This window comes from Spermophilus citellus (genome assembly GCF_964194105.1).
Source record: "Spermophilus citellus genome assembly, chromosome: 16".
NCBI classification, from domain to species: Eukaryota; Metazoa; Chordata; class Mammalia; order Rodentia; family Sciuridae; genus Spermophilus; species Spermophilus citellus.
In genome coordinates this window covers 67267117-67293027 of record NC_138196.1, presented here as the reverse complement: position 1 = coordinate 67293027, position 25911 = coordinate 67267117, and the positions used below count along the sequence as shown (strand labels likewise).

Below are 25911 nucleotides of genomic sequence, written 5' to 3'. Positions count from 1 at the left end.
GTAGTAAAGCAAATAAGAGGCAAAAAAATCTTTAAAGAGATTTGCTTGTACAGGCAATGGAATGATCTAATAGGAATTAGAAAAAGACCAAAGGAAAAAATAAGATATTTCATAAAATTGAGTTTATTTGTAGACACTAAGCAATGAGCTAGCAGAAATAAAAAGTTTGCATCTTCTATGCAAGCCAATACTTATTGGAGCAAGAGAAGAAATGATAGGTATAGTGTCTAGAATAAAAATTGAGGGTTTAGAGATATATAGGAGAGAATAATGAAGGTTGATGATGATAATGACAATATTAAAAATAACAACAGTAATAATAATAATTGAAGACATTGACTTGTTTCATGAGTATTAATGTCTCTGTAACTGATATAGAGACATCAGTAATTAGTAAGCAAAATGTCAGAGGGGATTCAACTTGATGCCTTCTATTTTCTTTTTGAACAAACAGGTGAACAAAAAGGAATGTGGTGATTTATGAAGCTTAACAAGAATAGAGAGTTTCACAGCAGTAGTTTATAGGAATACAGATAAATGCTGACTCAGGATGTCAAAACAATCACCTACAAGTCTGAATGCACCATCAAAGAGTAAGAAACCATTCATCTGTATTGACATCCATTCTTACAGCCATATAGGTCTCATTAACAGCAGCTGGGGTAGAGAAGACCTGGAGTTTAGTCTTAAATACATTAAGAAATAGAGAGCTGAGTGATTCCAGACAAGTCCATGATCAGGCAAGTAGCTGAGGTGGCAAATAGTGAGAGATTTTAAAAGCCAATGGACCTACGTTCAATTTCCAGTTTACTTCAAGTTCATGCAATACTTGTGTTGTCTTTTTAATTACAGATATCAATAGAATTACCCAATATAAATTACAAGGAGACCAAAGAAAAATAGAATATATTTTAACTGAGTTTCAATGTATTTCTTGATCTGTTAAAGGAGAACAATGATAATATCTACCGAAGAAGTGAAGAAGTAATGCATGTAAAGTGCCTACAAGTTTCTTAGTAAAGTATGAGCAATAAGCTTTTAGGTATCTCTATTCCCCTGGTTCTTAACCTAATTTAACCTCCTCCTCATTGTCAAGTCATAACAATCATTGCCTTATATTTAGAAATGCATGACTGAGTTAAATTATCTCCAAAGAACTTTCTAGTGTTTAGTCACACTAAATCCTAGATATGTGTCAATTAACTTAATACTGAAACAAGAAAAAAATACTAATCTGAACAAATGATAGAGCATGACCTCTATCCCTGAATTGTATTATTTGCATTTGTCACTAATGTACAACCATGGTAAATAATTATCTGGAACTATCTCATGAACTGAAAGCTTAAATTAATATAGTTTATATACTGTTTTTAACATAAACCTTTATAAGGCACAACCCTCTAACTCTGTGAGCCTCTATAATTTGAAGTTATTTTGAATAATCATCTGGAAACTCCAAATAATGGTTCTTGAATCTTATGTGCTACTATTTTATCTGTGATGGTAAATAAAATACCCACTTTGTAGAATAAATGTATTTAATTGTTGGTGCATATGGCATCCTAAAATGTCAGTGATAGAAAATGTTATGTCATACCCAGATTATGTGCCCAATAGACAAGTCCTTTCAACCACTTTGAACCAATGTAAAACTTGATGAGTTAACTACTGAGATTACATCACATGCCTCCATGGTTTTTCCAAGGTTAATGTAGTTCTGAAAATTTTTAATAGTAAGTCTCAAATAGACTTCATTAATTGAAATAATGCATGCTGCTATTGCATATCTTAAAATTTCAGTGTCTTATTATAACAGAAATAAATTTTTTTCCTTCATGTAATAGGCCACTGATGCGATTCCTTGGATGACCTTTTACATGGTAATTCTCGTAACCAAGTTTCTTTTAGTTCTAGTTATACCATCCCTTAGGGCCTCCGAATGATTTGCTTTCATTTATTAGACTCTGGGTAGAAAATGAGAGGAAACAGCCACACGCATTTGTTAATCTCAGGACTCTGAAGTGACAAATATTACCTCTATTCTGTTTGACATGTAAGAACTGTCCAGGAGACCTCACAAAGATGTGAGGGGGAATAGGGGGAACTTCTGGAGTCTGTACAAGCTCTCCTGACAGGCACTTCCCAGCAGTCCACCCTTCGGAAAGGGAGACAGGATCCTTTGGTCTAGGGCCAGCTGTATTTACACATGGATGAATATCAACAAGTGAAAGTTATACATTCAAAATCGCATGTGGATACAGAAATAAACAGGAAACATATTGAACTTCATATTTTGGAAATAAATAGACTCAACATAAAAACGTTTTTAAAGCGTTTTAAAAAATCTAAAGGAAATAAGAGAGCAAGAGAAGAAACGTTATTCATACTAAAAGACAGAGCACACGACTCTGTGTTTCCTAATTATTTATCTACATTAGGCAGCTGTAATCACAAAGGCTCTCTACAAAGTTTAAAAATTAATATGTTCCAATCTTTAATGTCCATTACCCAGAAATATTTTTGTCTCTCTGCCAACACATGTCTAGCAGGAAGTTCAGCTGTAATTTCCCCCCAATATTGGATTCTTTAATAAAAATTCAGTACCAAAAAACTTAGCTTTAATATTTTAAATGTCAAGATTAAAATGAAATGTATTCATTAGCCAAATTCATAACAATGAACATTACAATTGATTGTTGGAAATCACAGTTTTAAGAATGACAATATTAATCTAAGAAGCTACGAAGTATGATATTTTTTTACCTGGAGAGAAAAAAATAAGAAATACTCATTTGATAAAGAGATTACCAAAAAAACCCAGAAATATTTTAAACTGATTAGGTTCATCTCAGGACTTACCCATCAAAAACCAACTGCCTTGCAGATCCCCCACACACACACACAAAAAAAAAATTGTGAACATGAGTAAATTTTTCACATTTCATTGCAGCTTGAAGATCTAGCAATTCTTTTCACTATTTGGGCCTGTTATCAAATATTCTTTTTTGAGCTGTTTTCTTTGGAATCAGAGATTAAACCCAGGGGCACTTAACCATTGAGCCATATCCCTGCCTTTTATTTTTAATATTTCATTTTGAGATAGGGTCTTACTAAGTTTCTTAGGGCCTCACTAAGTACCTGAGGCTGGCTTTCTTATGATCCTCCTGCCTCAGCCTCCCAAGCCACTGGGATTACAGGGGTGTGCCACCACACTCAGCTCAAATATTCTTATCTGTTGCTTATTATATCCTCTGTCTATAGAAAAAATATTACATCTCTACAAAAAGTTATTAGAATAGTAAAAATCCTGTACCAGCCCAATATATTTTTTTGCCATGACTCACCATATTACTACTTAACATAATGGCTAGTATCAAACCACTAGTACTATCTATATAATCTTTCACTATTAAAGATACACATACATGTACACATTTATTTACAAAAACTTATTTATACAGATACATGCTGAAGAGTATGTATGTTTCACTATAACAAAGACTTGAACTAAAATTAATGCCCATCAGAAAGGTATTAGTTAAATAAATTATAGTGCAGTAATTGATTTTTTTGTCATCTAAGGGAGTGAAATAAAATGCAAACATGCAAAATATACTACTACTAACACAAAGAACAAAAGCATACATAAAATATTCCTGTTGTTATTTCATTATGATTATGTGAATGTGAGAAAGAGGGAAAGTGCGTGTGTGTGTGTGTGTGTGTGTGTGTGTGTGTGTTTGTGTGTAGAATTTCTGGAAAAGTTGGAGGGAAAATGAGTGGCCTAGGAATGAATACCGTATTTATTACTTTTTATATCATATGGGGTTCATATCCACATGTTGTCTTCATGAGTTCACATTTTAAAAATAAAGAAAAATTTAAAAATTTATATCAATATGACATCTTTAAATAGTATTCCCTTATCCCTTTATATTATCTATTAAACAATCATAGTTTATTCTCAGTTTCTTCAAAATAATAAATTAAAACCAAATAGACACAGATTTTATTTAGAAGAAATACAATGACCATAGTTCAGAAAAGGAAGTTCATTTTAAATTTCTTACAGACAAAAGAAGAGGATATTTCTTTCAATGTAAAAAAGTATCTACTTAACCTGTGTAATTACTCCTCTTTCTACAATTCATAAACATAAGTGATGCAATTGCACTATGAGTGTTCTAATCTCTATCTCTTTAAGGATTCTTGGCTAAGAGATATTAAAGTCCATGTAAAATACTTTTTTAAATGCACCCTTCTTCATTAGACATCCAATTTTTCCTCTCTTCAAAAGTCTCCAGTAGACTCTATTCATCAAGCAATTTTTGAATTTTCCTTTTTTTGTATTTTGTTCTAATTCATATTCTTTTTCCTATATAAGAGACATTCATGAAGCATAAATTGTGTGGCAGAGAAAATGGCTTACATGCAGATGAAATTTTACATTCACTGTTCATAGTATGATATTAACTGTGTTTTCTCTGTTCTCTGTGACACTGTAGCTCAATTTTCTTTTTCTGACTGTGAGGAGCAGGCTGCGTTACTCCATTATTTATAGAACTGTGGTTTTCTGGCTGCACCTAACCCTGAGTTAATCCATATTGTAAAGCAGGAGTTACTCGATTTTAAGTAAAATATCAGTGTAGAATTTCTACACCTTGTTTGTACAAGAGAATAATCACATCTGACCAACACAACTATATGGCACAAATTGAACTTACTCTGCTAATTTATCAAACCAAATTAGAAAGCCTTGGACATGCAGACATCCTAGATCATATTAGGAAAAAAAAACAGAAATAGGAGATTATCAACCTCACCAGAAGTAATCCCCACATTTCAAACCCATAAAATGAGGAGCTCTCAAAAATGGACACAGCAGCACTCTGACCACATCACCTGGTCACGGGTCATGAACCTTGCCCAGGAAAATTGCCACACCAGCCAACCTCCGATTCTTTATCTCTAAGAGTCAGAGGAGCATTAATCAAAATCTTTTATACAGAATTCAAAGTCAGTATAGATGGCAAGCAAAATAATGAAAGATGTCCATCCAGACCTGGAGCTTCCTTCCTCTGAACACAAGGTGATTCTCTGCTAAGTAGAAAGAGCCAACCAGATTCTAGGTCCACTGGGAAATGAAAGCTCTCTGATAGGATATGAGAGGATTTGCCAATAACCAATAATAAAAGTGCACACTCCAGGAGATATTAGCACATGGGAATCCCTCTCCTGTGTTTTGGAGTTTTTGATCTGAAGCCCCTTTTCTCTGGGGACACAGATATGGGCAATAAAAGGAGTTATAACCTAGAAAATCATTAAGGGCAGCAAACTTTCTTAAATTAAGAATCTTAATATTTTTCAGGAGGCCAAAGTCATGCCCATGTCTTTGCCATTTCTCTTTAAGTAGCTGTCTCTCACACTTTCCTTCAAAATAGACATGACATATTGTCCCCCACTGTCAATTCTCAACCAGCAAAATCATATCCCTTCTTTAACTTCAAGTTTAGTCTGAAATTCCATCTTTTATAATCATGAAAGGAGTCAATCAATGTTATCAAATACAGTGTCAACTACAACTCAACAATACAATTCTAGCTATTAAATATGCAAATAACAATAATATTAGTAGATAAAAATGTTTCTAATGTTCAATGGGCACAAAGATATTGTATTCTTTACTTCTACCTTGAGCTGGGAGATGTGTGAGGGAAAGTTGAACAAAGATTTCACAATAATTAATGTTCTTCATTCAGGTGCTTATGTGGTGAAAAGTGTTTTACACAAATTATGACTTTAATTCTAACAAAAAAGGAGGGAGATAGTATAATTATCATTTTTATCTTATAAACAAGAAAACTAGTCCTGGAGAGTTTAATTTGTTAAAAGTCATTCTGCTACCAAGAGATACAACAAGACTTTAAAGTCAGTTAGTCTAGCTTCAAATTATTGACTACTAACCATTAAACTAAAATCATTCCTAGAAATGGATTTTTTCCCCAAAACAAACAAATAATAAAGGGGCAAAACACAATAGTAGATTAAAAACAGCACAGATCCTAATCAAGTGTACGATCATAAAACCTACAACACATTTAGGGAAAAAAAGCAATAGCGAACTCTAACATAGCCCCTACTGTAGATTACATACTGTTTTACTTATTTTTCATATTAAACTCATTAATCCTAAGGCAGCATATTGGAAAGTACTCTTTTTATCACACTTCCTTTACAGAGGAAGGAACTGAAACCCATAGACTTTAAAGTAACCCATTCGGGATCACATAGATAAGGAGACAGAGACTGGACAAGCTGGCAGCCTGGCTCTGGCTACTTGTGTTCTGCAACATTGTTCTGCAGAATAGGTTTTCTGCTGTGATAAGGCTTCCATGTGCCAGTGGAGCACAGCTGCAGAAGAGGCCAAAGTGCTGCCTGAGCCAGGCTAGAAAGGGTGATGTGGAAAACCTTAGAGTTTAGTCAACAGGTTCCTGAGGAAATACATTATAAAAATGATAAGATGTACTATGTACTTCACATATTGAATCAGTACTGTAACTTATTTTTATATTTGAGAAACAGTTTTTTTTTTTTTTTGTAATGCATGTCTAGAGTAAAGCTTGACCAAATCATCAGAGCTGATGAAAAGATATACTCTAATAAATTCACTTTTCTTCTTACAAACAATTTCCTACTAGCTTGGGATTATAGCCCCTTGGGGGAAGCTGAAAATTATATGTTCAGTTAAAAAAAGAATGTGGGTTAACAATATGTTGAGAAATTATACATTAGGCAATAGGTATTCTGTGAGATTAAATGAATTAATAATTCTACAGTGCTTTGCTAATGTTAAATAAGAATACAAAATTCTAGAAAAAACAATGGCTAAGTTCAATGTCCAAGTTTATCACTTGAACAAATGATAAAGTTCTTCATGTTTATCATCTATCATCGGTAGAAAGGGGGTCATAATCACAACCTATCTCACCCTCTATGGTACCTATGAAGTTAAATTCATTATGTATACATATATATCTGTGTGTATGCATATAGACACAAGTTCTAGAGATTAAAGGTTGGCTAAAATCTGTATATCATGAAGAGGAATCAAATCATTCCATACTAACTCACTATCCAAAATTCCATAATTTAAAAGTATAATTCATTTTAAAAAGTGTGACCAATTCTCTGTCTTAAACAAAAGAAATTTATAAATAGCCAAGTATTTATAAAGTTACATAGACATCTGTTCATGTGAATACTTAAAATTTATTTATAATTATAAAAGTAAAATGTGCGAATGAAGGTGATAGATATGATTCCGAATCTTAAATCTGCCCTATCTATCATCTAACTAATATCAGGCAGAATACCCAAAATCTCCAGAGCTTTAGTTCCTATTTCTTTAAAATGGGCAAAATGATATTTAATATAAAACATTAGAGTTTATGTAAAAGACATATCAATTTAAAGCACTTGGTAAAGAGCTTTACACACATTAAATGTGAAATACATACAGATTTCATTCTCCCTTAGGTCAACCAGACTTCAGGTCCACTAGGGAATTAGGAATACATTCCTATTCCATATAGGCTAAATTAAATATAAGAAGAAATATTTTAAAGTAGCCATGTTAAGCCCAGGCCAACAAACATTTTGGGACTCTCCTATAATTTGAGTCCTGAGATTGAATTTTCCAATATTAAACATTTCCACATTAGAACAATGAGAAGGCAAATACTGAAGCCATGCAATTAATAACCATGTAAAGAAATTCAGATCTTCTTTTAAACATTGCCATTATAAGCTATAAATCCCAAATCTATGAAATTAAAAAAGAAGAATTTTAGGACTTGCCTTCTTTGGATATCTATTTTTGATAAGTAGCATTTGAAATTATTTTCATCATTTTATATGTAATGCTTTCATAGAGAAACCAAAGCATTTACATATTAATTTTTTTCATCCTTAGGTGCAAGTGAAGCAGAAATTAACATGACTAGATTTGTCTTATAACAACTTCTTCAACATTACTCTGTCTTATTGTGCCAAACCTTTTTCTTTTAATATCAGCAACATTGATTGGTGCCAGAAACACTGATTTACAAATAGTGTTAATTTTCTTACCTGCAGTTGTGTAGGCAGCAAGGGAGCATAAAACACTGGGTTTCTTGCTCACATACACAACAGAAGAACAAAAAAAACCCTCAATAATCAACATCTGCAGAAGTTTTTCCAAGGTAACAACATAAAGAGTAGCTCATATTCAAAACCTGGGAAGGCCATAATGTATTTTATAATCAGTTAGGTCTCCATTGTAAAGAAACATAGTACAAGCTGGACAAGTGTGAGTTCTTTCTCACTATTCATAAATCTGTTTGGTTTTAACTAGTAATGGTAATGCTAACAGAAAATCAGCACAAAAAGGCAGCTCACTGAAAATTCTGTTAGAAGATAATGTCCAAATACATTGCTTTGACCATGACTTACATGCTTACTCCATAGCATCCTCCAGGTTGGCAGTATTGGTCAAAGCTAGAGTACAACACATAATGAGATATTTATTTCTCTGATTTGGGAAGGTACTACTATTATTAATTTTTTTAAAAAAAATTTTTGGGGGTACCAAGGATTGAACCCAGAGTTGCTTAACCCCCTTTTAATATTTTATTTAAGACAGAGTCTTGCTGAGTTGCTTAAGGTCTCACTAAGTTGTGAGGCTGGTTCTGAAATCTCAATCCCCCTGCCTCAGCCTCCCAAGCAGCTGGGATTACAGGCATGCACCACCGTGTCTAGCTGACATTACTATTATTTACAGCACTCAGGAAGGAAAAATATACTGATTATTTCCATTAGTTACAAATCTAAGCCAAGGACTTTCCCATTTCTTAAAATCAATTGTTCTGTTCCCACCATTTGATATTTTTATATCCTATTTTGTTTTTCACCCCTGTAAGCTATGCATTTGTTCACTCTTCCAATAAATTTATTTAAAAATATTTGTTGACTGGCTCCTATGTCTTTTCTAATCTACCTTCAATAAATGTGCACAAGGCACACAGAAGCAATAGACGGGATAATCTAGACTGTTCCATTCCATTAATCAAGCTGCTAATCTACCCCTTCAGCCTAAATGTTGATCAGGCAGGACCTTCCCTACACTCCTCCAAGAAAAGATGCATGAGTTACTAGATCAAGACTGGAGTCTACAGTAGTGAATAAGACACGGACTCTGCCTTCCTGAAACTTCCAGTCAACTGAAGGAGATTGAAGTTAGGCAATGATGACAGATGAGATGAACATTTTAAGATGAGAGGTTCAAAGCTCTAAGGTAATGGGAAATGGGTGTGATGCCTAGTGTTGAGGGGAGGAACTTAGGACAGTCTCTTGAAAAGCCTCATTCCCCACCCCCACAGAAATGACAGCTCAGTTCCTTTCACTTATGAGATCAAGGGAGGAAAAAATAAATGCCATAAAGTAGCAATTTCTAATCTAAACAATATAAATGAGCAAATTTATTCATCAAGCTCTACTTCTCTAATTTCAATATGAAACACCCACATGCATGCCTCAAAGTTAGCTCTAATTATTTATATTAGCTGTGTTTATTGATCAAACTGCTTGAAAAGCTCTTTCTCTAAATGTTGTATTATAAACATTCCCAGTGTATTAACATCCTCAAAACAAATAATGCATATCAAACATTGATGTTAACATCAATTATTTGGAAATTTATTGGAGTTATTTATTTATTGAATATAGTGAATATTGGTTACTTTTTTTTCTTTTCTTCTTTTCATTCAGGGTCTAACTATGTTGCCTAGGCTAGTATTCAACTCTGTGTGGTCAAGTGATCTTCTGATCTTGACTCCCAAGTAGCCAGAAATACAGGCATGAGCTACCATACCTGGCTATGAGTACAAATTTTTAAATAGTCTCTATCAGTAATAGTACAGGAATAAATACTATTTCTATAAGGCACTTTGAAATCTGCCCATTTAAATTCTAGTAGTCTCCCCCACTGCCCTACTGCACCACTATGCCAAAGACATAGCTGCTAAAGGTTCTCTGTTCAGGAAGTTTCAATGGTATATGCTAAGAAGTATTGCAGCCATTGGTTTTTAATATTCTTTACCATGGTGAGGAAGTTTTGTTATTGTTGTTGTTTTTGTAATTTTTTGTCTATAAAATTTTCTTTAATAGGTTAGAGAAGTAATGAGATAGTATGGTTGTAAATAAACACAGTGTGTGTGTGTGTGTATGTGTGTGTGTGTGTTTTATTAATAACAGAGTCCAGTCTCAGTCAATACACATCAGAATGGATGCTTTGGAAATACCTAGCTTTGTGACCTTGAATCAGTGATATTAACCTTTCTTAGTTTTCAATGATTGAAAAAGAGTGAGTCTCTGCCACAGGCATGGTATTAACTACTAAGTCTTTGATTGCTCTATGACTTGGGTTCAGGAGGCCAGGGGGATGAAGTGGCAGATGAAACTGCTACAAAGGTATTAAAGTTGTATAGGTCTAAACCTTTAACAGAATTTCTGGAACTTGTGATGAAAGAGTTTTTTCTTTGAAATTAAATAAATGAATGAGTCTCTGTAACTCAGATGAGGATTGCACACAGGAGTTCATTTAGACACCATCTTCTTATAGAATTCTCAAGTTAAAGTCCTCACGCCCTCCCCACACACTTCAAAAACTAATACTTAAAATTTTTGGAATTCTAAAACATTAAAAAGATATTTTAGAATCTTAAGGAAATGACAAATAAATCTCTGGCTCACATTTTTGATATTTCTTCCTAAAACTGACTTAGAAATCAGGATCAATTTGGGTTATGTTCCTAGTAACTCTTCTTTACCCTTTTATAACTTCCCATAGTACATTCACGTTATATAAATGTGATTTCCAGGTGGATTTTATGCTTTTCACCTGTAAACTATTGTTATATTTTTCTTTACTCTTTTTCTCATTTCTACAGTTATGCAACAAGTATGCATGACTCTCTGTCTCAAGCTCACACATGCACAGACTTTCTATCTTTTTAATATCCATATGCCTTGGTACTTGATACTTTCTACTCTAGATTTGATATCATGGAATAAAGACTTCCCCTAATCCATTCAGCATCTAAATGAGGGTGATGTTTGTGTGTGTGTGTGTGTGTTTTATTAATAATGAACATAAAAAACTAATGAATATCAGCAATATTTAAATATTTGCTGTTTTGTATTAAATATGTTTTTACTTTCTATCATGTTCTTATTCTCCATTTGTTGATTATTTTGTTGTTGTTGTTTCATTTTTGTACTGGAGAGTGAACCCAGGTGTACTTTAACACTGAACTATATCTCCCTTGTATTTTTTTTTTTTTGAGACAGGGTCTCCTTAAGTTGCAGAGGCTTTGGCTAAATTTCTGAGCCTGACTTCAAACTTGTGATCTTCCTGCCTCAGTCTCCTGAATTGATGGGATTATATGTGTGCACCGCCACACATGGCCAATTGCTGGTATGGTTTGATAATAAAATTTACAGGCAAGTTTATAAAAGCCAAAACTCCAAATATTCTCTGAGAATGCATACAAATGTCAAAATTTCCTCACTAATTTGACTTAAATGTAACACATAGACTAGGTCCTGTATCACAAGAAGTGTTCACTCAAAGGGAATTCCTTTAAAAGTAATGATATGAATTAATGCAGTTGTTCCCTTCAGTTACCTGGTGACTCCAGTTTTAATTATGGGATGTTCCAATCCTTGAGACAAAGCACCAAACTAGATAGTCTATTTCTAAAATATCAATTGTTCTCAAAGCAGAGCCTATCTCACAGAAGCAAGAAGATTCTGGGAAAATATCTTTAAAATCCTGCCTTCCCTTCTAGGAATTCTGTGTCAGCCTCCAGGAAATCAGGGAATAGATGCAAGGATTCTCTGGTATGAGTACTTCCCAAGGAAATGTACAAGAATGTTCTGGTCCTGAATGTCTACATTCTCTCTTTATTCTATTCATTCTCTCTCTCTCTCTCTCTCTCTCTCTCTCTCTCTCTCTCTCTCTCTCTCTCTCTCTCTCATTTATTTATTTTGTAATAGAGAACAAACCCAGGGTTTATATACCCATAAGCTACATCCCTAACCCTTTTTACTATAATCTGAGATAGGATACCACCACATCTGGCTACTCTCTCTTTTTATGAACATCAGTAAGTTCACATTTTCCCCTTTAATTTGACTTCTTACTTATACCTGAGGGAAACAGGTATAGCAATAAATAAAAATATTTAGAGGGTACCAAAACTGTAACTGTTCCCTAAAATATAAAAAGTACAAATACCCACATAATATATAATGTAATCTTTACATGATATGATTTACCTAATAATATATGCATAAAATTCTACTATCCCTACTAATATTGGTTGATAACAATGTTTAACCCAAGGAATCATCAAAATTATATTAACTCAACTTCTTAAAATGTTTCAATAAAACTCCATGTAAAATATTAGAAGGAACTGACCAATATTTATAGTGTGCATGGCAAGAAGTACTATTCAATCAGAAGGATTTTATTTAACAATTTTACCTGTGCGTAAGCCTCCGGTGACTAATGCAGACTGCAGTCTGAGAATCTTGAGTAATGCATACTTTATGGCGACTACATTTCATCTTTAAGCAGGGATCTTTAGCTGGATCTAAAGCTGAAAAAAAAAGAGATGGAGAGATTGTTCGGGAAATATTAAAATAAATTTCTGTAAAATAGAGGTATCCAATCTCATCAAACATAATTTTACCAAATAATTTTATAGCATTTAGCTGTAAATTTTCTTCACATTTTTCCTCTATTAAGAGATACTTCTATTTCTACCCACATAACTCAGATAGTGGGTAACAGCTACACTTCAGGCTCATCTAGGCTATTCAGGAACTAAAATGCACATACCACTATGATTGGAAAATGTAAAACTAGAATAGGAAATTTAAGATAACTCTCTTTATTTTCTGCTATCATTACAGCAATAAAGGAGAAGAATAAAGCTACAGAATGTTACTGCAATACTTTATGTCAGTGGAGAATTACATTAAACTTCTCCTTTACCTAGATAGAATCTAGTGGTTATAGAAAAAGTATAAAATCCAAAGACGATGTTGAACATTCATGGATCTTTGGATATCCCAGGAAAGTCTATAACTGTACTTGGGACTGACTGAATGTATCATGGTAAAAATTCAGATATTGCATTTAGGTTTAGGTTGTTTTTGCATAACATCTGACATTCTATTTATTTAAGTAAACTCTGTCACGGTAGTTGCAAAAGATTATGTGATATGTTTTTCATTCTAAAAACTTCATTGACATGTGTTTTACCTAGTATACACCTCGTTAATTTAAAGTTTACAATCAATGTTTAAAGTTTACAATCAATGTTTAAAGTTTACAATCAATGAATATCAGCATATTCATTATTTTAAAGCTCACATCACAATTTTTAAATATTTTCATCACCAAGAAAACCTAAGCTTTTCCTGTGTTTATCACCCCAACTTTCCCGTAATAAGAACTGGATAATCATTGATCTAGTTTTTGTCTCTGTAGTTTCCCTATTCTGGACACTTCATATAAGTTGAATAATAAATTATATGGCCTTTTATGATTTACTTCATTACCATGAGATAATGTTTCTGAGGTTGAATGATATTGTAGCATTAAACATTACTTCATTTCTTTATATTGCTGAATAATATTGCATTACATGGATATACCACATTTAATTATCTATTCACTAGGAGATGGGCATTTGAATTATGTCAAACTCTTGGCTATTGTGAATAGTGCTGATTTAGATAATCATCATTGATAAAGTTGGGAGACAGTCAGAAGGAAAGTAGGTATAGATAAGGAAAGGATATCCAGTTTTGGTACATGTCAAAATTCAGAAAAAGAAATGCTGAAAGATGGTCAACAAAAAATTCTAGCGTCTGAAGAAAATTGGAGCCAGGGTAACCAGAACAATATACACTTGGGATATACAAAAATATCCGGGGAGCCTGGGGACTCTCCACTGGACATGGAATGTGGATTTGACTCAAACATTTTCAGTTTTTAAACATAGGATAAATTCAAGCTGACATCTGTATACAACCTAATTAAGATTAAACTTATTAATATGTTAAGTCCTAGGCATATTTAGTCAATGACAATTTAAATAAATGCATATGTTCTGTTCGTTGATAAATTCAATAAAATACAGAAATAAACTATACATATATATGAATATATATATACCTTAAATATATAAAAGTATAATACATATATATTTATACCTTAAATATGTAAAACAAATTTCTATAAAATTCTTAAGATGTCAAATAAGCATGAGATTTAAAATAAAGCATATTTATACATACAGTTGATTAAAATTAACAAGTAGACAAATATAATATATTATATTATATTATATTATATTATATTATATTATATTATATTATATTGAATACTTAAGACATTAATTGCATTTATTTGGAACATAAATATTTTAATTTCTTCCATTACAAAGAAAGGCTTTTTCAATGAGCAATGGTTAGATGAACTACATTCCTTCTCAGTTTCTAAGTAGTTTCAACTATTGAGGTAAAGTATTTTATTCCTTATAAAATCTGAAATATATTTTCACTATGCAAATTAAAATTGCTAGCATATTTTTATTATACTGACACAGTTTAAATTATCAATGATTTAAAATCATCTGGTCAAATTGCTTTACTTGAAAACTGTATGAATTCTTGTTTGGAAAACATAAATGAAAACTACACAACAATTTAGCATTAAACATGTTTGAAGCCATGTTAGCTGTAATTCTTAATCTAATTCTAATTATCAAAATTAGTTTTTTAAAATTTTTTAAATTGAATTTTATTATCATAATTATATTCCTCTCTACTGTATATACCTATATTATCTGCTCATTTTTGTAAATTTGTATTTTAGATGAACATGCGTCAGTCTTAAGTGTTAATGATGTTAACTGTAAAATTTAAATACATGAATAAAGTGTTCACTAATCATATCCCACCTTCCTTTATCCACCCTCCTCTCCTGCCTTCCAGTTTCTAGTTATCACTATTCTATATTCAGACCACTTTTTTTTTAAACTTGTACAAGTGAGACAGAACATGGGATATGTGTCTTTCATGTCTGCCTAGCTTATTTCATTTAACCTAGTGTTGTCCAAGTCCACCCATTTTGCTGTAAAGAATAGGATTTTCTTCTTCCTTACAGGTGAATAATATACTATTATGTCCATCTACCATGTTTTCTTTGTCCATTCATTTGCTGAAGGGCACTTTGTTTGATCCATGTATTACTTATTATAAATAGTGCCACAATATATATGAGCATGTATGTTTTTTCTTATATGCTAATTTTATTTCCTTTATATATACACTCAGAAGTGGGAAAGCCAGATATGGTAGTTCTGATTTTAGTTTATCTAGTTTTGGTAACCTCCATAGTCTTCTCCATAATGTTGTGCTAATTTACATTTTCAACAACAGTGTATGAAAGTTCCTTTTTCTCCACATCTTCACCAACATTTGTTATTTTTATTTAAGAGTAACCATCATATCATGGGTAAGATGATATCTCATTATAGTTTTGCTCTGAAATTTGAATATGTTTAATATAGGATATTTTATTTTGAATAACATGCATTTTTATTTTCAATAAAACATTACATTACATACAAAACTATCATGAAGCCAGATGTGGTGGTACACGTCTATAATATCAGTGACTCAGGGAACTGGGGCAGGATGATCACAAATTTGAGGTCAGTATTTGCAATTCAGCAACATCCTACCTCAAAATTAAAAAAACAAAACATCTGGGATATAGTTCAGTGGTCTAGTGCCCATAGGTTCAATTCCCATACAGCAAAAGATCAATCAATCAAGCTATTGATCATGACTTAGCTAATGTAATTATACTTTGAATATAGCTTGTTAATATTCTAGTTTTTCTTCCAGTTTTCATTTATTTATAATCTAGATTAGATAATATTTAAAAGTTCCACACTACTTCTTGTATCTGCTTAAGAAGAGAAATCAGAACTTAAAAATTACACAGCAAGACATGAAAAATAATTTAATGAGAAAGCTTTGCACAGAATTCTATATAAAAAATCAAATAAAAGAATAGCTGTATTTGTTAGGAGATGTAAAATATAATGGTAGAAAATAAACATGAAAAATCAGAAAGAATTCATAAGAAGGAGAAGACCCCTTTCTGTGCATGTGAATTTAACCATCTGTATTTTTTGAAGAACTCACATTGTTGGCAGCTTAAAAACTACAAAACATCACACTCTGTAAATACAGATGCTTAAGATTTTACTCTTGAAATTACAACAATAACACAACCACATTCTCTTTGGCTCAAAGCCCATGAATCAGAATCAGTCCTGTGCCTTCAAAAGGACTGGCATAATTTCATCACATCACTCCATTACTATCCTGTTCTTTCCATCATTTTCAATTTAACATCATTCTCTTATTCTACCTGCATTGCTGCCCAGCTTTCTCTCAAGCATCCAGTAAAATGTCCTTGGGAAAGATTTTAACTAGTGCATTTTAGTTCACATGATCATGTTCTTTTCTGTCTCTTAATTTTTTTTTTTTTTTGTACCAAGCATTGGACTCAGAAACACTTGACCACTGAACCACATCCCCAGCCTTTTATTTACTTACTTATTTATTTTTTTTATTTTCATAACAGGGTTTTGCTAAATTGATTGGGGCCTCCCCAAGTTGCTGAGATTGGCTTTGGAACTTGTGATTTTCCTGCCTCAGCCTCCTGGGTTGCTTAGATTATGCCAATGCACCAAGCTTTAGTAATCATTTGATTGACATTAAGTAACCTAGAGAACTAAACGAATAAGGTTTTTCTTTCTTTCTTTTATCCAGAAAATACAGTCTGTATTTTCAAAGGATCACTTTATAATTTAACCTTTGAGCTTTATTGCATTTGTAATATAGGATTTCACTCACTCTTGCCAGAATAATTGGGTTTTGGTCCAGTATCATCCACTTACTGCTAGATGAAATAAGCTAGGACATGTCTGGCCTGATCCAGCAGCTAAGGGTGAAAGCGCCTGAGTGAGCAAGGGTAGGTGAGGGCAGAAAACAAATGTGACTGAGGTAGATATGTTAGTAAGAGAAGATCCAAATAAAGACACAAATAGATCCCAGTTCAGAAAAACAAACATACATGGCAATTTTTCTATTTTGAGTTGAGAGCCGAACCCAGCACTTCACATGTGCTAAGCATAAACTCTACCACTGAACTATAGCCCAAGCGCCAGGATGATAATTTATGATAAGTCACTAAATTCCCAAGATAGCAAAAGAATTTTCCTTGATGTCATTGATCTTAAGAGAAGAAAAGGAGAAATGTGGCATCACTAAGCTTCAAAAATAAGCATCAAAGTTAGAATTGAGAACTGAAATAAATCTTAGCAGGTATAGTTTGGGTGTGAGGTGTCCTCTAAAAATCCCTGTGTCAATGCAGAAATGTTCAGATGCAAAAATGATTAGATTCCATAAGATAAAACCTAATCAGTCCATCTAGTTAACAGGGAATGACTGGGTAGTAACTGCAGGCAGGTGGAATATGACTCAAGGATTTCATTCACTGGGGACATGTTCTGGAAGGCTTCATTGTCACTGTGGTCCCTTTCCACTTCTCCCTCTCTCTGATTCTCCATCATCATGTCCTGAGAAACTTCTCCCACCATGCCCTTCTGCCATGAAGTGCTCCCTCATGGTGGGCCCAGAGACATGGACTTAGCTGATCAAGAATTTTAAATCTCTAAAAGAGTGAGACAAAATAAACTTTTCTTTCTCTAAGTTCTTCTTGTCAAGGTTTTGGTCACAATGACAATTAGATGATAACAAAATTAGTACTAGAAGTGGGACTAATGATGTGGCTAACCTGACCATGTAAAGGATAGCTAACAAACACAGTAGGGTAGGTGGGAACTCAGAAGCCTTTGTAGACAGTTTGCAGGAATAGTTTGGACAACCTAAAGATACAGAAGTCCTAGAATTTTGTAAACAGAGCTTAATGTATGAATCTGGTGGAAACTCAGAAGAACAGAATGCTGATAGAAATGAAGATAGTAAAGACTATGCTCATGAAGTTTCAGAGAGAAATGAGGACTCCATTGGGCATTGAACTAGAGACCACTCATGTTACATTCTGTGAAAGAACTACTTTTTTTTTCTTTTTTTTGATATTTTTTATTGATTATTTAAAGCATTACATAGCTCATGATATATCATCTTTCATACATTTGACTCAAATTGTGTTTTGAACTCCCATTTTCACCCCAAATACAGATTGCAGAATCACATCTGTTACATATTCACATTTTTACATAATGCCATATTAGTGACTGTTGTATTCTGCTACCTTTCCTATCCCCTACTATTCCCCCTCCCCTCTCCTCCCCTCCCATCTTCCCTCTCTACCTCCCCTGCTGTTGTTCAATTCTCTCCCTTTTTTTCCCTCCCCCTTGCCCCTCATGACCTCTTATAATTTTATGTATCATTGAAGGTCTCCTACCATTTCCATATGCTTTCCCTTCTCTCTCTGTTTCTCTCCCCCCATTCGTCTTTGTTTACTGTAGTCTTTTCCTCATGCTCTTCCTTCCTGTTCTGTTCTTAGTTGCTCTCTTTATATCAAAGCAGACATTTGGCATTTGTTTTTTAGGGCTTGGCTAGCTTCACTTAGCATAATCTGCTCTAATGCCGTCCATTTCCCTGAAAATTCTATGATTTTGTCATTTCTTAGTGCTGCATAATATTCCATTGTGTATAGATGTCACATTTTTTTATCCATTCATCTATTGAGGGGCATCTAGGTTGGTTCCACAGTCTAGCTATTGTGAATTGTGCCGCTATAATCATTGATGCAGCCGTATCCCTATAGTGCGCTCTTTTAAGGTCCTCAGGGAATAGTCCGAGAAGTGCGATAGCTGGGTCAAATGGTGGATCCATTCCCAGCTTTCCCAAAAATCTCCATACTGCTTTCCAAATTGGCCTCACCATTTTGTAGCCCCACCAGCAGTGTACAAGTGTACCTTTTTCCCCACATCCCCGCCAACACTTATTGTTGTTTGACTTCATAATGGCTGCCAATCTTACTGGAGTGAGATGGTATCTTAGGGTGGTTTTGATTTGCATTTCTCTGACTGCTAGAGATGGTGAGCATTTTTTCATGTACTTGTTGATTGATTGTATGTCCTCCTCTGAGAAGTGTCTGTTCAGGTCCTTGGCCCATTTGTTGATTGTGTTATTTGTTATCTTATTGTTTAATTTTTTAAGTTCTTTGTACATTCTGGATATTAGGGCTCTATCTGAGGTGTGGGGGGTAAAAATTTGTTCCCAGGATGTAGGCTCTCTATTTACCTCTTTTATTGTTTCTCTTGCTGAGAAAAAACTTTTTAGTTTAAGTAAGTCCCATTTGTTGATTCTTGTTATTAACTCTTGGGCTATGGGTGTCCTATTAAGGAAATTGGAGCCCGACCCCACAATATGTAGATCGGAGCCAACTTTTTCTTCTATCAGACGCAGTGTCTCTGATTTGATATCTAGCTCCCTGATCCATTTTGAGTTAATTTTTGTGGATGGCAAGAGAAAGGGATTCAATTTCATTTTGTTGCATATGGATTTCCAATTTTCCCAGCACCATTTGTTGAAGATGCTATCCTTCCTCCATTGCATGCTTTTAGCCCCTTTATCAAATATAAGATAGTTGTAACTTTGTGGATTAGTCTCTGTGTCCTCTATTCTGTACCATTGGTCCACCTGCCTGTTTTGGTACCAGTACCATGCTGTTTTTGTTACTATTGCTTTGTAGTACAGTTTGACCTCTGGTATCGCTGTACCTCCAGATTCACACTTCCTGCTTAGAATTGCTTTTTGCTATTCTGGGTCTTTTGTTTTTCCATATGAATTTCATTATTGCTTTGTCTATTTCTACAAGAAATGCCGTTGGGATTTTGATTGGCATCGCATTAAACCTGTAGAGAACTTTGGGTAATATCGCCATTTTGATGTTGTTAGTTCTGCCTATCCATGAACAGGGTACATTTTTCCATCTTCTGAGATCTTCTTCTATCTCTCTCTTTAGGGTTCTGTAGTTTTCATTGTATAAATCTTTCACCTCTTGTCACCACTTCTATTCAATTTAGTTCTCGAAGTACTAGCCAGAGCAATTAGACAGACAAAAGAAATTAAAGGCATAAAAATAGGAAAAGAAGAAATTAAATTATCACTATTTGCAGATGACATGATAATGTACTTAACAGACCCAAAAGAGTCTACAAAGAAGCTGCTAGAGTTAATAAATGAATTCAGCAAAGTGGCAGGTTATAAAATCAACACGCATAAATCAAAGGCATTCCTGTATATCAGCAACAAAACCTCTGAAATGGAAATAAGGAAAACCACTCCATTCACAATATCCTCAAAGAAAGAACTACTTTTTGCCCATGTCCTAATATGTGGCCTGAGACTGAATTTTAAGGCCACAGACTAATTAATCTGGTGGAGGGTTTTTCCAGACAGCACTGCCTTGTCTATGGCATGGATTTTGCTGGCAGCTTTTAGCCAGGTTTACTGAAAACTGAGAACAAAACAGAGAGCTCAGGATTTTTTTTAAACTTGCAATTTGATCAGAAAAGTCCATGTAGAACTGAGGCCAAGAAAGGTACACTTTTGCAGAAACTATATCCCCTAAAGAGAGGCTAAGTACATTTCAGAGATACAATAGGAAAGATACCTGGAGGGCATCTCAGAAAATTGCCAGATCACTTCCACTAGAGGATCCAGTATACACAAAAGAAATTCATTTGAAAAGAGATCATGGGGGCACTCTGCTCACAGAGGAAAACCTAGAAAGTTGTTTTAACAAACTCAACTGCTGAGGCACTCAGAGGTTGTTGCAGCCACGATCCAAGAGGACTTGGCTACTGCTCAAGTCGGCAACACAAGATGGTGTCATCTACATGGTACTGGTTCTGAAGGAATGCAGGACAATGGAATTTGGGAATCATGGAGATGTCCATTGACATTTAAAAAGGAGGCCTGGGAATCCAAGCAAAGTGAAGTAAGTTTAATATTCCTGTGGTCTACTCCCTTGAAGATGAAGCATGAATCTGCAAAGATTATAGTAAAGAAGAAAAGGTGATCCCAGGAATTAAGAGATGCAAGTAATGTGGACTCTCTGTCATGAAAAACTGCTGGCTATGGAGAAAGTGAGGTTATTTTAAGATCCTAGGTATATTGCAACCAGCAAGGCCAGAGGGGTAGAATGTCCAAGCCCTTTGAAGCACACATAGTGCCACCATGTGTCCTAGATGCTGGATGCTGAGTTATGAGACCTCTTTGCCCTGATGAGATTTGGTCTTGCTTTGGAACTGCCCCTTCTGTCTATGCCTCTATCTCCCTTTTAGAATGGGTGCATTTACTTTGTTCCACTGTATATTGGCTATATGTAGCTTGGTTTTGATCTTCACAGGTGCTCACAGTCAAGAGTTTGTCTTGAGTATCAGAGGAGACATTGGACTTGGGATTTTGTTCAATGCTGGAACTGTTAAGAACATAGAAACTCTTGGAGATGAACTAAATGGATTTGCAAGATAAAATGGACATGAGCCTTTGGAGGCCAGGAGTGGAATACTATAATTTGGATTATGAGATATCCCCCCAAAGCTCTTGTGTTAATGCAGAAATGTTCAGAGGTGAAATGATTGGATTGTGAAAGTTGCAACCTATTCAGTTTATCCTAATTTGAATGGACTGGTTGGTAACTGTAGGCAGGAGGAGATGCATCACTGGGGACAAGCCCAGAAAGGGTTCATCTTTTCTCTGGCCCTTTCCTCTTTCTCTCTGTCTTCTGGTCACCATGCAATATCACTCTAGCATGTCCTTCTGACATTATGTGCTGCTTCACCTTGGGTGCAGAGGAGTTGGCTCAGCCAACCGACTAAACCTCTGAGACTATGAGCCAAAATAAGCTTTTCATCCTCTATGTTGCTCTTGTTGGGTACTTTTTTGTTGTTGTTAAGCAATGAAAAACTAACAGACACAACAGGTAGGTTAGAACTTCCAATTTTCACAAACTAATTTCTGAATTTCAGTATCACTTTTTCCACCAGAAATTTAGATATTTGAAAATTAAATCCTATGATCTAGGCCAAAGCATTCTTAAATTTTGAAAGAAATAATTCTTTTTTTTAAAAAAATATTTATTTTTGGTGTAAATGGATACAACACAGTGCCTTTATTTTTATGTAGTCCTGAGTATCGAACTGGGGACCCGCCCCTGCTAGGGAGCGCTCTACCGCTGAGCCACAATCCCAGCCCATAAATAATTCTTGATGGAATAAAAGATGAACAGGTCAACTTAGCTCAGTAAATTCCAGAGAAAGATTTCTTATATAATTGACAAACAAAATAGAAATTAAACTCCATGGATATTGATTTAAATGTTTAAAGGACAAATGTATTACAATGAGTAAAAGCTAATCTAGTTAGGATCCTTTATAAAATCAAGAATGTGTACTAAATGTTCTCCAAAATCACATTCTGCTTTAAAATTGAATTGTGACATGTTAACATACAATTTTGGCACCAGATTTATAGATGGAGTGGACCCTGTCCTCAACATACTCAATACTTTTATTGAAAGACAGAGTTACAACATCTAATACAAATAGATGTTAACTAGAAATTATGTGTGTGTGTGTGTGTGTGTGCGCACTCACACATACATAGATGTTAACTAGAAATTGTGTGTGTGTGTGTGTGTGTGCACACTCAAACATACATAGAGAGATGAGATCAATTATGATGAATGAGAGAGAACTAGATTGGATGAAAACTTTGGTAGATTTTGAAGCCATTAAATGAACAAAATGAAAGAAAACTCCAGTGTAAAGGGATAGGCTGAATAGCAAAAAAGTATAAAAAGAATCCCTATTTATGGAATGGCAAGTTCAGGACCAATGTCATACAAAATGTGCATGTTGCCTGCGAGCACTCTAAAGTCACTAAAGAAACATATAGAAGCTTCTCACCTTTTGGAGTGTCACCATACATTTCTGCCATGTCACTGTATCATTTCAGGTAGGGTGGTGTCAAAATCAGGTTTGTAATGGTAAAAAAAAATACACACACACAAATTTGGAGATGTTCAGAAGAATATGCGATTATGACAAGAAATATCATTCAGTAGAGAAAGGTTGAAAATCTGTGATTGTGTTGTAAAGATGGAGAGGAGAGAACACATTTCAAAAGCATAAAGGGTACAGATTTAATAGAACCAGTTATTCATTAAGCATCATGAGGAAATTTATCATAAGTAGAAGAAATGGTGATTGGTGGTGACACCAAATAAGAAATAAGAGGTTTGGTGCTGGGAGAAAGGGATGATAGCTAATTTAGTTTTCAGTAACTTAATGAAATGCTTGCAATGACACCCTGAAGAGATGCTCAACAGTCACCTGTGTGTTTGGATCTAGCATTCCAAAGACAGACCAGGCGAAAAAATCCTTTTGTGGACACCTTTAAAGACTATAAGGTAAGATCACAGTCAGTCTTGTAGTTTAATTAGATTTAGATTTGTGACACCTTATAAATAAAGGCCAACAATGTAGATCCATGGCTAAATCTCCTACCCTCTTACCCAAACCCATTTTCAAATAAGAAGAAAGAATTTTAGCACCATTGCCCAATATTTTCTCATGCTGGGAACAGAAGGATGAGCAGTGATTTTGGTGGAATCATCAGCTTCTCTCCCATGTCCTTAACATTGTGGGAACAGGAACGCAGAAACCATAATAAATCCAATACTGAGTGTGTCTCCATATACTTTGTACAAACCCTCTACTCTGGACCACAGATGATCAGAAAATCTTTAGAACTTAGAAATTTAGTTTCTGTAAAATATTTAAATATAATCAAAACCTCCCAAAGTTCTGACAATTGAGAAGGCTTTTCTTGTGGGGAAACTCATTTGGGAGAAAAACAGTACTATAATTTAAAGCAAATCTGTTCATAGTCTTGAACTTGACTTGGTGTTTTGTTTCAAAAGGATTACTGGATTTTTTTACAGGGCAGTGTGCTACTGTATTAAAACTTTTTTCTTTTACAATATATGTGGGTAACAGGTACATACAATATACAAATCATCCTTCCATTTGATAATATGAAAATCTTAAAATTCTAAAGTACTATTTTCATTTTCTTCTCTTTTGGCCACCAGCACAATACAGGTATGCTGATAATAATCCTTCTGCTCCAATGAAAATTCAGTAATAACCATAAATTATGGTCCTAGGGCTAGGATGTGGCTCAGTGACAGAGTGTGCTTACCATGCGTGAGTCCTTGGGTTCAATCTTCAGTTCAAAAGAAAAAAAATTCTACTTATTTGGATGAGATGTTATATGGGGCATGCAATAATTGCAATTCATTCATTGTTTGCTCTGTGGCAGTACAAGTGGTTTTTTTGTCACTTATATGCAAAATAGCCTTGAAATCATTCTCTGAACCATTCATTATCATCTCAGTTTTAGCTCCTAGGGAACCATAGTTTAAATACAATGTTTTATCCTGTGATTTATAGCCAGTAATCAGTAGAAATAGAATTCAAGTGCAAGATATTGGACAAAATAGAAATGATTTGCTACAGTTGAATTCATAGTCCTGGGCTTCAGGTGAGATGGAGAATGGCTTTTAAAATGCTCTGTGGTCAGCTTCATACTCTCCATAATACACAATAGATTTTTAAGATTTGCTGAAATGATATTAACATATACTCTCTAGTAAGACAAGCATATAAAGTAATGAGGTTGGATTTTCCCTGAATAATTTAGTCTAGCTTTTAGCCCAAGAATCTATTTTTATGGTTGTTTAGATTTCTTCCTAACAGATCAGTTTCATATACAATTACTTGGGACTTAATCCTATCTTTTGATAATCCCCAAACTTAGAGAATAATGGAACAGAAATCCCAAGCCATCTATTTTACCTGACTTTTCACATTGAGTATTAAAGCATTATCATTTTCAAGCAAAATATAAATTTTGGGAAACTGTTTGACTGTTCTCTTTTTTATGAGCATGTGAAAAATATTTTATTTTTAAATAGTCTTTCTTTTCTTAATACAGGTCATTAAACTGATATAATAGCAATGAAATATTTTAACCATGTAGATATGTTAGAATTATTATTCAACTGAAAGCAGAACATTTGATAAAATGTTGGCCTTCCTTTACCTACAATTCATCTCTTAAAAGAATGAGTAAACAATAAAGAAACTGCTATTCTGGACTTCATTTTGGCCAAGAAAAAATTTGTTGGGGATATAAATCAGAGAAACCTTCAGAAAAAAGTCATAAAGTAATCCGTGAAATCATATGCTGAAAAAAGTTAAGTGTTTCTCCTAGACTTTTGAAAATAAAGTTTGTTTAAATATTGGTCACTAATTTTATTGGAGTGCGAGGAAATAACAGCATAAGTACTAAGCCAATCCCTTCAATGACTTGTTTGCTGAGAGTTTTTATCATGGATTGATATAGATTTTTATAAGATGTTTTTTCTATATATGTTGAAATAATCATATGATTTTTTTCCTTTTAATTTTACTAACGTTATAGATTTTTAAATATTAAATCGATTTTGCAATCCTGGGATAAGCTTCTTTGGTCATGATATTTGTTTTATATATAGCTGGGATAGATTGGCTACATTTTTCGTCATCATTTTTGCTTCCATGTCCATGAAACATATTGATCTTATGTTTGGAACCACCATTTGACTCAGCTATCCCTCTCCTTGGTCTA

The 25911-nt window shown here is 34.0% G+C and overlaps 1 protein-coding gene across 1 annotated transcript in view; it reads right to left on the bottom strand.

Moving 5' to 3' along the window:
• SPOCK3 (SPARC (osteonectin), cwcv and kazal like domains proteoglycan 3) overlaps positions 1-25911 on the bottom strand; it is a 410406-nt gene that overhangs the window by 178664 nt on the left and 205831 nt on the right. Inside the window, exon 4 of the mRNA XM_081269496.1 lies at positions 12590-12704. Within this exon, the coding sequence (XP_081125622.1) occupies positions 12590-12704 (115 nt within the window). The remainder of the gene's footprint in view (positions 1-12589; positions 12705-25911) is intronic.